At 50.5% G+C, this 12,258-nt stretch overlaps 1 protein-coding gene across 1 annotated transcript in view; it reads left to right on the plus strand.

Annotated features, from left to right (window-relative positions):
* Positions 1-12,258, plus strand: part of LOC149440037 (uncharacterized) — a 29,949-nt gene that overhangs the window by 6,760 nt on the left and 10,931 nt on the right. Inside the window, exon 2 of the mRNA XM_089659013.1 lies at positions 8,312-8,961. Coding sequence (XP_089515139.1) covers positions 8,312-8,961 — 650 coding nt within the window. The remainder of the gene's footprint in view (positions 1-8,311; positions 8,962-12,258) is intronic.

Here is a 12,258-nt window from a genome sequence, read left to right on the forward strand (position 1 = left end):
GATATAGAGGAATCGGGACCTCCTTCCTCCTGCCGGTGACCCCTCTAGTGATATAAAGATCTATATAGAGGAATCAGGACCTCCTTCCTCCTGCCGGTGACCCCTCTAGTGATATAAAGATCTATATAGAGGAATCGGGACCTCCTTCCTCCTGCCGGTGACCCCTCTAGTGATATAAAGATATATGTAGAGGAATTGGGACCTCCTTCCTCCTGCTGGTGACCCCTCTAGTAATATAAAGATCTATATAGAGGGATGAGGACCTCCTTCCTCCTGCAGGTGACCCCTCTAGTGATTTAAAGATCTATATAGAGAACTGGGTAAAAACAGTTCAGAAAAGCCTTAGTCTGGTAGACAATATGGCGATGGCTCTCCTTGTCTGAGATTAGGGGCAGGAAGCAACCTTGGATAAAGAGAAGTAGCTGTCAGCACACTTGGCCAATCCTGATGAAAGCAGTTTCCTTTATCAATTTCTCTGAAGTAACAGCAGATAAGAATCCCAATAGTTGTGCACAAAGCAATGAGGACCACATTCAGCGTGGTTTATTATTACTACCCTTTGGCTGTGCTCCTGCAGACATGGATGTTGTTGCTGTGGAGGACAGTCATTTTTTACTGTTCATTAGGGGATCAACCTTGACCCACCAACAGAACTACTGCAAGCTGATTGAATGGTCAGCATGTAGGCAGGTGCAGTCCATTTTCTCCACTGTAGGTGGCCATTCCACGCAAGAAATTCTGCAGCCTGGAGCTGCAGTTTTGCATTTGGCCAGGGTCAGTGTAATTACTGGTAGCATGAGGCCATACCTGGACCCTACGGAGGTTCACAGGCAGTCCAACTCTTCCAGGACGGCACATCAATACCTGCCATTGCCAGAAGGTTTGCTGTGTCTCCCAGCACAGTCTCAAGAGCATGGAGGAGGTTCCAGGAGACAAGAGCATGGAGGAGATTCCAGGAGACAAGAGCATGAAGGAGATTCCAGGAGACAGGCAGTTATTCTTGGAGAGCTGGACAGGGCCGTAGAAGGTCCTTAACCCATCAGCAGGACCGGTATCTGCTCCTTTGTGCAAGGAGGAACAGGATGAGCTCTGCCAGAGCCCCACAAAATGACCTCCAGCAGGCCACTGGTGTGAATGTCTCTGACCAAACAATCAGAAACCGACTTCATGAGGGTGGCCTGAGGGCCCAACATCCTCTAGTAGGCCCTGTGCTCACTGCCCGGCACCATAGAGCTGGATTGACATGTGCCATTGAACCCCAGAATTGTCAGATCCACCACTGGCGCCCTGTGCTTTTCACAGATGAGAGCAGGTTCACCCTGAGCACATGTGACAGACATGAAAGGGTCTGGAGAAGCCGTGGAGAACGTTCTGCTGCCTGTAACATGGTTCAGCATGACCGTTGTGGTGGTGGGTCAGTGATGGTCTGGGGAGGCATATCCATTGGAGGGATGCACAGACCTCTACAGGCTAGACAATGGCACCCTGACTGCCATTAGGTATCGGGATGAATAGCTTGGACCCATTGTCAGACCCTACACTGGTGCAGTGGGTCCTGGGCTCCTCCTGGTGCAGTGGGTCCTTGGTTCCTCCCGGGTGCAGTGGGTCCTGGGTTCCTCCTGGTACAGGGGGTCCCGGGTTCCTCCTGGTGCATGACAATGCCCGGCCTCATGTGGGGAGAGTATGCAGGCAGTTCCTGGAGGATGAAGGAATTAATACCATTGAATGGCCCCCACGCTCACCTGACCTAAATCCAATAGAACCCCTCTGAGATGTCATGTTTTGGTCCATCCGACGCCGCCAGGTTGCGCCTCAATCTGTCCAGGAGCTCAGTGATGCCCTGGTCCAGATCTGGGAGGAAATCCCCCAGGACACCATCCGTGGTCTCATTAGGACTCTCCCCCGACGTTGTCAGTCATGCATACAAGCATGTGGGGGCCACACAGACTACTGAGGACCATTCTGAGTTGCTGCAATGAAATTTCAGCAACATGGACTCGCCTGCTGCATCATTTCTTCACTTTGATTTTCGGGTGTCTTTGATTTCAGTCCTCTGTAGATCGATCATTGTCATTTCCATCAAACGATGGGGCATCCTTACGTTCCTCACCCATCCCCCGTCCATGTCAGTATAGAGATCCAGCAGTAGATTTATCATTATTGAGATCTGATGGGTTGTAAAAGTGTTCCTTTAATTTTTAGAGCCGTGTATGTATGCAATTAACCACTTGCCGTCCTCTTTATAAACGGCAGGACGGTGGCACTCCAGGGGCGGGTTGCCGTTCATAAATGGCACCCGCATTTTCAAGCTGTGCGCGCTCCCTGGGACACAGTGGAACACCGATCATCGTACAGGAACTCTCTGCGAGGTCCCGATCATGTGATCACTGATTGGCCAATCAGTGATCACGTGCAGAGTAGTAAGCAATGATGTCACTTCTGACATCATTGCTTACTATGTGTGAAATCTGTGAATGATCACAGAGGTCACATGGTACAGGGCTATTCACAACAGCCTTGTACCATGTGACAAGCTGTGACCAATCACAGCTCACACAGCATTTCTCAATGGCTGCAGGAATGCACCCAGAGAGGAGGAGAAATGATTCCTCTTACAGCCTTTATGGGTGTAAAAGCAATCAATGTAAAGAAAAAAAAATCTTCATTACCCCCCACAAGTAGTACAGTGTCACCATGGTGACCCTACTGCTAGGGTGACAGTATGTAAAAAAAAAACATAATAATATAAAAAAATAAAATAAAAATGTAAAAATTTTTTTAAAAAATTATAATTTTTGGTTTTAAACTAATTTGGGTTATTTTTTTTTTTACTAAAAAGATAACTGAATAAATTTTGGCCAAGATTTATGATGAAATATTATTTATTTGCAAAATTGTATAAGAAAAACCCTTTTATTCAAATTTTTTGGACTTTTTCATTTATAAAGCAAAAAATAAAAAATCCCAGCGGTGAATAAATACCACCAAAATAAAGTTTTATCTGTCTCAAAAATATGCTCAAAAATTCGTATGGGTACATTGTTGCATGACCGCGCAACTGTCATTCAAAGTGTGATAGCGCTGAAAGCTGAAAATTGGCCTGGAGAGGAAGGGGGTGAAAGTGTCCGGACTGGAAGTGGGGGAAAGTGTCCAGACTGGAAGGGGGGGAAAGTGTCCGGACTGGAAGGGGGGGAAAGTGTCTGGACTGGAAGGGGGGTGAAAGTGTCCAGACTGGAAGGGGGGGAAAGTGTCCGGACTGGAAGGGGGGGAAAGTGTCCGGACTGGAAGGGGGGGAAAGTGTACGGACTGGAAGGGGGGGAAAGTGTCCGGACTGGAAGGGGGGGAAGTGTGCGGACTGGAAGGGGGGTGAAAGTGTCCAGACTGGAAGGAGGGGAAAGTGTCCGGACTGGAAGGGGTGAAAGTGTCCGGACTGGAAGGGGGGGGAAAGTGTCCGGACTGGAAGGGGGGAAAGTGTCCGGACTAGAAGGGGGGAAAGTGTCCGGACTGGAAAGGGGGGAAAGTGTCCGGACTGGAAGGGGGGGAAAGTGTCTGGAATGGAAGGAGGGGAAAGTGTCCGGACTGGAAGGGGGTGAAAGCGTCTGGACTGGAAGGGGGTGAAAGCGTCTGGACTGGAAGGGGGTGAAAGTGTCCGGACTGGAAGGGGGTGAAAGTGTCCAGACTGGAAGGGGGTGAAAGTGTCCGGACTGAAAGGGGGTGAAAGCGTCCGGACTGGAAGGGGGTGAAAGCGTCCGGACTGGAAGGGGGTGAAAGCGTCCGGACTGGAAGGGGGGGAAAGTGTCCGGACTGGAAGGGGGGGAAAGTGTCTGGACTGGAAGGGGGGTGAAAGTGTCCAGACTGGAAGGGGGGGAAAGTGTCCGGACTGGAAGGGGGGGAAAGTGTCCGGACTGGAAGGGGGGGAAAGTGTACGGACTGGAAGGGGGGGAAAGTGTCCGGACTGGAAGGGGGGGAAGTGTGCGGACTGGAAGGGGGGTGAAAGTGTCCAGACTGGAAGGAGGGGAAAGTGTCCGGACTGGAAGGGGTGAAAGTGTCCGGACTGGAAGGGGGGGGAAAGTGTCCGGACTGGAAGGGGGGAAAGTGTCCGGACTAGAAGGGGGGAAAGTGTCCGGACTGGAAAGGGGGGAAAGTGTCCGGACTGGAAGGGGGGGAAAGTGTCTGGAATGGAAGGAGGGGAAAGTGTCCGGACTGGAAGGGGGTGAAAGCGTCTGGACTGGAAGGGGGTGAAAGCGTCTGGACTGGAAGGGGGTGAAAGTGTCCGGACTGGAAGGGGGTGAAAGTGTCCAGACTGGAAGGGGGTGAAAGTGTCCGGACTGAAAGGGGGTGAAAGCGTCCGGACTGGAAGGGGGTGAAAGCGTCCGGACTGGAAGGGGGTGAAAGCGTCCGGACTGGAAGGGGTGAAAGTGTCCGGACTGGAAGGGGGGAAAGTGTGCGGACTGGAAGGGGGTGAAAGTGTCCGGACTGGAAGGGGGGAAAGTGTCCAGACTGGAAAGGTGGGAAAGTGTCCGGACTGGAAGGGGGTGAAAGCGTCCGGACTGGAAGGGGGTGAAAGCGTCTGGACTGGAAGGGAGTGAAAGCGTCCGGACTGGAAGGGGGTGAAAGCGTCCGGACTGGAAGGGGTGAAAGTGTCCGGACTGGAAGGGGGGAAAGTGTCCGGACTGGAAGGGGGGGAAAGTGTGCGGACTGGAAGGGGGTGAAAGTGTCCGGACTGGAAGGGGGGAAAGTGTCCAGACTGGAAAGGGGGGAAAGTGTGCGGACTGGAAGGGGGTGAAAGTGTCCGGACTGGAAAGGGGGGAAAGTGTGCGGACTGGAAGGGGGTGAAAGTGTCCGGACTGGAAGGGGGGGAAAGTGTCCGGACTGGAAGGGGGGAAAGTGTCCGGACTGGAAGGGGGGAAAGTGTCCGGACTGGAAGGGGGTGAAAGTGTCCGGACTGGAAGGGGGTGAAAGCGTCCGGACTGGAAGGGGGTGAAAGCGTCCGGACTTGAAGGGGGTGAAAGTGTCCGGACTGGAAGGGGGTGAAAGCGTCCGGACTGGAAGGGGGTGAAAGCGTCCGGACTGGAAGGGGGGAAAGTGTCTGGACTGGAAGGGGGGGAAAGTGTGCGGACTGGAAGGGGGTGAAAGTGTCCGGACTGGAAGGGGGGAAAGTGTCCAGACTGGAAAGGGGGGAAAGTGTGCGGACTGGAAGGGGGTGAAAGCGTCCGGACTGGAAGGGGGGAAAGTGTCCAGACTGGAAGGGGGTGAAAGTGTCCAGACTGGAAGGGGGTGAAAGTGTCCGGACTGGAAGGGGGTGAAAGCGTCCGGACTGGAAGGGGGTGAAAGCGTCCGGACTGGAAGGGAGTGAAAGCGTCCGGACTGGAAGGGGGTGAAAGTGTCCGGACTGGAAGGGGGTGAAAGCGTCCGGACTGGAAGGGAGTGAAAGCGTCCGGACTGGAAGGGGGGAAAGTGTCCGGACTGGAAGGGGGGAAAGTGTCCGGACTGGAGAGGGGGGAAAGTGTCCGGACTGGAAGGGGGGAAAGTGTCCGGACTGGAAGGGGGGAAAGTGTCCGGACTGGAAGGGGGGGAAAGTGTCTGGACTGGAAGGGGGTGAAAGTGTCCAGACTGGAAAGGGGGGAAAGTGTCCGATCTGGAAGGGGGTGAAAGTGTCCGATCTGGAAGGGGGTGAAAGTGTCCGATCTGGAAGGGGGTGAAAGTGTCCGATCTGGAAGGGGGTGAAAGTGTCCGGACTGGAAAGGGGGGAAAGTGTCCGGACTGGAAGGGGGTGAAAGTGTCCGGACTGGAAGGGGGTGAAAGTGTGCGGACTGGAAGGGGGTGAAAGCGTCCGGACTGGAAGGGAGTGAAAGCGTCCGGACTGGAAGGGGGTGAAAGTGTCCGGACTGGAAGGGGGGAAAGTGTCCGGACTGGAAGGGGGGAAAGTGTCCGGACTGGAAAGGGGGGGAAAGTGTCCAGACTGGAAGGGGGGAAAGTGTCCGGACTGGAAGGGGGGGAAAGTGTCTGGACTGGAAGGGGGTGAAAGTGTCCAGACTGGAAAGGGGGGAAAGTGTCCGATCTGGAAGGGGGTGAAAGTGTCCGATCTGGAAGGGGGTGAAAGTGTCCGGACTGGAAGGGGGTGAAAGCGTCCGGACTGGAAGGGAGTGAAAGCGTCCGGACTGGAAGGGGGTGAAAGTGTCCGGACTGGAAGGGGGGAAAGTGTCCGGACTGGAAGGGGGGAAAGTGTCCGGACTGGAAAGGGGGGAAAGTGTCCAGACTGGAAGGGGGGAAAGTGTCCGGACTGGAAGGGGGTGAAAGTGTCCAGACTGGAAAGGGGGGAAAGTGTCCGATCTGGAAAGGGGTGAAAGTGTCCGATCTGGAAGGGGGTGAAAGTGTCCGATCTGGAAGGGGGTGAAAGTGTCTGGACTGGAAAGGGGGGAAAGTGCCCAGACTGGAAGTGGTTAAAATAGTATAACTGCTTTATATTATCCTATAAGTAAGTCATACAATTATTGGTATATGTTTTCCTTGTTCTGGAGGTTTTTCTGGCCACCACCAGCTGCCTCCTCAATCCATACACCACCGGCAGCCCCGGTATCGGGTAGCATCCACCATGCGCCAACCATGGCACTTTCGGCTGGACTCTCCGGTGGACACCCTGGAGGTGACTTCTCGGTTCATCCAGTCCATTTTAGCCATTTGCCCCCCCTCCAGTTAAAGCAGAGGCCCCAGGATACAGCATCTTCACCACTGCCTTAATTCTAGTGTCTGCCTGCAGGAAGAGGGTCTGGAGTGGCAAATAACTTGAGAGAGCGTGAAGAGCAAGATGGCGGCACCTGGAAAGCTAAATCGCTGCGAAGGTGTAGCAAGATGGCAGGGTTACTGTAAAAAGCATATTGAGTGAGGGTGTACTTAGATGGAGCAGAGAGGCCTGAGAGTGGACTTTACTGGAGCAGATGCTACTGTAGAAGAGTACAAAGATGGCAGACACCAATCATGAGACAGTATTATCACATTCCACCAGGGGTGGACTGACAACTCATGGGGCCTCCGGGCAATAGGGGATCATGGGGCCCCCTGTGTCCTTGCCAAAACTCAAAAAAGCCTATGAAAAAGGTACCAGGGGCATCTCATGGGGCCCCCTACTGACCCCGGGACCTCGGGCAGTGCCCAAGTTTCCAAATGGTCAGTTTGCCCCTGCATTCCACTACAGGTAGTAGTATCCCTTTTAGTATCAGAGCATTTGCATAAGTACTCCCGCAAATGCTTAGTATTGGCTCCGATACCGACCCCAGTACAACACTAGTGCCAACTTGTAGTCTCCATCCCGCTTCTTCTTGGATAGGACAGCCACCCACCTGTTGTTGAGTTAAACTTTCCTCCATATTGTGTCACACTTCCATGTAGGGTGGCCACCTCATCCCTTTAAAATCGAACACATATTAATGACACGGGTTCTGTGGCTGACTAAGGTGGTAACTAAACTCACTTGTACCTTATCTGCATTAAATTATCCTCAGAACCTGTGCAATAAATATGTTTGGCTTTAAAAGGGATGAGGTGGAACCCGTATTCCCGGGCCCACTCATGACATCCCTGGGAAGAAGTCTTAACATTGAAGAAAAACATGAATGTAACAAAAAAGCATTTCCAGCACTTTACTGCAACTGTACATCTTCGCACAAAGTCCCGTGGCGTATGACACATGAAATACTAGCAGAATCTTCAGCTATAGAGCCTGGCCACCTGAATTTGGGGTAAGCGTGACACTCCATCTAATACTTCAGTAGAGTATGGAATTCTCTATAAAGGGCGCTAACACCTGGTTATACCTATCCCCTTACCACGTATCCTGTACACCCCGTACCGCATTGGCAACAAGGCCATCTAGTGGCAGGCAGTCTAATAGCACCTGCCAACATACCTGTAGCTGCTGGTGGGTTTACCATGGTTGGGGCTGTGTATGTCCCCATTTTACATCCTCGTGGTCCCTCTTGGAGCTTCAGTTGTCATGGTAGATCAGCTGAGAACCAGTAATGTGTGTTATGGGTACATCATAGAAATCAGACCCTGATCTTTCCTAGCCTCTTGGTTGATCTCTTCAGAGTTGCATCGTACCAGCATTGGGCTCCATTCCAGCCATTTCCCAGTTGGCCTTATGTAGACTGGAGAGATTTTACATGATTTCTGCTTAGCTGTCAGATAGTTTTGATGGGAATCATTTCAGTGACAGTTCTGTTAAATGTTGCTTTATTCAGCAAAAACATAATCTGCCATAACTGCCATTGCGATGTCACTCAACTGTCTTCATTTTGTGTTTTTATTGCAGAGTGTTTCGGTGACGATCAAGCTGTCAGACCAACATTGTCTTCTACGCAGATTACAACAACTCCGCAGTGTGTCAATTGTCCAAAAAAGACTACTACACGCCACACGACCACACATTCCACACTACATACAAACCACACCACAGTTGCCCCAACAACGGCTCATACCAATCATACAACTGAACCCCCTACAACGGCCCATACCAATCATACAACTCAACCCCCTACAACGGCCCATACCAATCATACAACTCAACCACCCACAACGGCCCATACCAATCATACAACTCAACCACCCACAACGGCCCATACCAATCATACAACTCAACCACCCACAACGGCCCATACCAATCATACAACTCAACCACCCACAACGGCCCATACCAATCATACAACTGCTCCACACACAACGGCCCATACCAATCATACAACTGCTCCACACACATCGGCACACACCAATCACACAACTCAAGCATCCACAACTGCACCGAGCAACCACACTTCTACACCACACACTAACCACACAACTCCTCATACCACACCCTCCCCACTACCCCCTCCCACAGAGTACTTTGTGAATGGTACGTCGGGAGTTTGTCTAAGGATAAAGGCGGTCTTCATATTGACGTTCAGCAACACCACCTTCCCAAATGTAAGTTACTGCTCATAGGTGAGTCATTTAGCAGAAGTCCTGGGCACCATCTAGAAGATGATCTCGTAGAATGCAATATTTGGGGAACAGTATTGGCCAGAAGTAAGGAAAATATTTGGGGGTGCTTATGTCAGATGATTGCAAAATGAGCAAACAATATTGCCAGGCATCGGGGAAAGCAAATTGAACTGTGGGGTACAAAACTAGAGAGATCAGCAGCAGGAGGAAGGAGGTCCCGATTCCTCTATATAGATCTTTATATCACTACAGGGGTCACCAGGAGGAAGGAGGTCCCGATTCCTCTATATAGATCTTTATATCACTACAGGGGTCACCAGGAGGAAGGAGGTCCCGATTCCTCTATATAGAGCCATATATAACTAGAGGGGTCACCGGCAGGAGGAAGGAGGTCCCGATTCCTCTATATAGATCTTTATATCACTAGAGGGGTCACCGGCAGGAGGAAGGAGGTCCCGATTCCTCTATATAGATCTTTATATCACTAGAGGGGTCACCGGCAGGAGGAAGGAGGTCCCGATTCCTCTATATAGATCTTTATATCACCGGAGGGATCACCAGGAGGAAGGAGGTCCTGATTCCTCTATATAGATCTTTATATCACTAGAGGGGTCACCAGGAGGAAGGAGGTCCCGATTCCTCTATATAGAGCCATATATCACTAGAGGGGTCACCAGCAGGAGGAAGGAGGTCCCGATTCCTCTATATAGATCTTTATCTCACTAGAGGGGTCACCGGCAGGAGGAAGGAGGTCCCGATCCCTCTATATAGATCTTTATCTCACTAGAGGGGTCACCGGCAGGAGGAAGGAGGTCCCGATTCCTCTATATAGATCTTTATATCACTAGAGGGGTCACCGGCAGGAGGAAGGAGGTCCTGATTCCTCTATATAGATCTTTATATCACTAGAGGGGTCACCGGCAGGAGGAAGGAGGTCCTGATTCCTCTATATAGATCTTTATATCACTAGAGGGGTCACCGGCAGGAGGAAGGAGGTCCCGATTCCTCTATATGGATCTTTATATCACCAGAGGGATCACAAGCAGGAGGAAGGAGGTCCTGATTCCTCTATATAAATCTTTATATCACCAGAGGGGTCACCGGCAGGAGGAAGGAGGTCCCGATTCCTCTATATAGATCTTTATATCACCTGAGGGGTCACCGGCGGGAGGAAGGAGGTCCCGATCCCTCTATATAGATCTTTATATCACTAGAGGGATCACCGGCGGGAGGAAGGAGGTCCCGATCCCTCTATATAGATCTTTATATCACTAGAGGGATCACCGGCGGGAGGAAGGAGGTCCCGATCCCTCTATATAGATCTATATATCACTAGAGGGGTCACCGGCAGGAGGAAGGAGGTCCCGATCCCTCTATATAGATCTTTATATCACTAGAGGGGTCACCGGCAGGAGGAAGGAGGTCCCGGTCCCTCTATATAGATCTTTATATCACTAGAGGGGTCACCGGAAGGAGGAAGGAGGTCCCGATTCCTCTATATAGATCTTTATCTCACTAGAGGGGTCACCGGCAGGAGGAAGGAGGTCCCGATCCCTCTATATAGATCTTTATCTCACTAGAGGGGTCTGAAGGTTGAAACTTATCAGAAGAGATGAAGGAGCCTAAAGTATCTAAGCTCAAAAATTAAAAATGTATTATACTGCAGCTTACTATTCAGTGCAGTTGCTGAATTGATTTCCTTGTTTTAGTCCATGGGTGAGTACATTTACTCCTCTACTGTATCTCTGAAGGAAGCCTTGATTTTTACCAGCACAGGCTGGATTTCAAACATGGTCGCCATTGTTCATCTCCATGCCACCAAATGTTAAGACTGGCAAGCTGCAATACATAAACATCTTGTTTCGGGGTTTATGAACACTTTAATATATACAACTTACAATGAAGAGATGGAAACAAAAAGGAGGGGAACGTGACTGAATCCTTTAATACATGAAAGGTGGGAATAAGGTTCAGGAGGGCAGGATTTCTAGTATGAAGATAGGACCAAGAACACGGGGACATGACCTCAAACTAGCATGAGAAATGTTCAAAACTAATCTTTGAAAGTATTATTTTACTGGAAGAGTAGTGGATGCTTGGAATAGACGTCCAGCAGAGGTAGTGGGTCAGACAACAGTAGGTGAATATAAAGTGTATCTGAACCCTAAAATCTTCCTTCAGTGAAGTGTCCTCAGGTAATAATCTGTATTTGGGACATACTCCAACATGGCATCTTTTTAAGTCCATTGCCATCTCTTGTAGTGCTCTCCTAGAATAGGTTGCTGGAGAGGTTCAGGTACATGCAGTTCATTAGCTGCTCTGTAATCATTGGAGTAGTGTGTGATTTTTTTTTGGCTGTTCTGGGTCTCATCATTGGCTGCAGGCTTGATTGTTTTCCCCTGCCTTCTAATGGATTCTAAAATGTAGTGGGTTGGAAGAGGTAGACCCTGGGCCTGAATATTCATTTGGTCTCAGCTAATCCCTGGGGGAGAAGATACCCAGTAGGTGGCTGAGGAGCATAAATAGTCTGGGGCCTGGAGTAGCAGGGTGTTTGTCCAGGAAGAGGAGACCCAGCCTGAAGGGCTGATGCCTGTCTGGGTGGTGTAGCCAGAGTCTACAGGAGTTCATCAAGGTTGAAGATCAGGTAGAGCTGGGGGGGGGGGGGCTGTTCTCTGGATGTAGCTGGAGCCAAACCAAGAGGATTCACTGAGTTGCTGTACACACCACTACATGCTTTGTTAATATCATCTGATATAAATGAGCCTCAGAATGTTTCTCTCAATATGATTTCTTCAGTAATAGGTCCTCTATCATGGCAGTAGAAGGGGCACTGCAGCTGACCGTCAATCATAGTGTGGCCTTCTCCCGGATTCCATGTTTGTCCAGTGACTATTAATGGTCCATATTTGTAACAATTGTGAGAATTTTTAGGGTCTGGTCAAGCTGACAGAGCTAGTTGGGGAACACTTCTCCAGACAAGGGGACGTGGGCTTGCTGTTGGCTTTCTGGTGAAAGCAGTAAAAAAAAGAGAATTCACTGAGAATCTGGCCTGGAAATTCACAGGAGAAGTGTCTGATCGATATTGGATGGAGGCATCCAAGAACATGGGGACAATGAGAGTATAGGCCTGAGCGCGGGATCCTAGTGACTCTGACCCTTGCTGCAGTGCTGTCGAATTGGGACCTGTCCCTTGCTTGGAGTCCCAGAGTTGCTTGTTCTCCATTTGTCTGTCAAGAAGGGAATTATTCTGAAGAGTGTAGTCAAGGCAAAGAGTGTCCT

The sequence above is a fragment of the Staurois parvus genome, unplaced genomic scaffold (assembly GCF_062004578.1).
Source record: "Staurois parvus isolate SC_StPar_1 unplaced genomic scaffold, SC_StPar_1.0 ptg001127l, whole genome shotgun sequence".
NCBI classification, from domain to species: Eukaryota; Metazoa; Chordata; class Amphibia; order Anura; family Ranidae; genus Staurois; species Staurois parvus.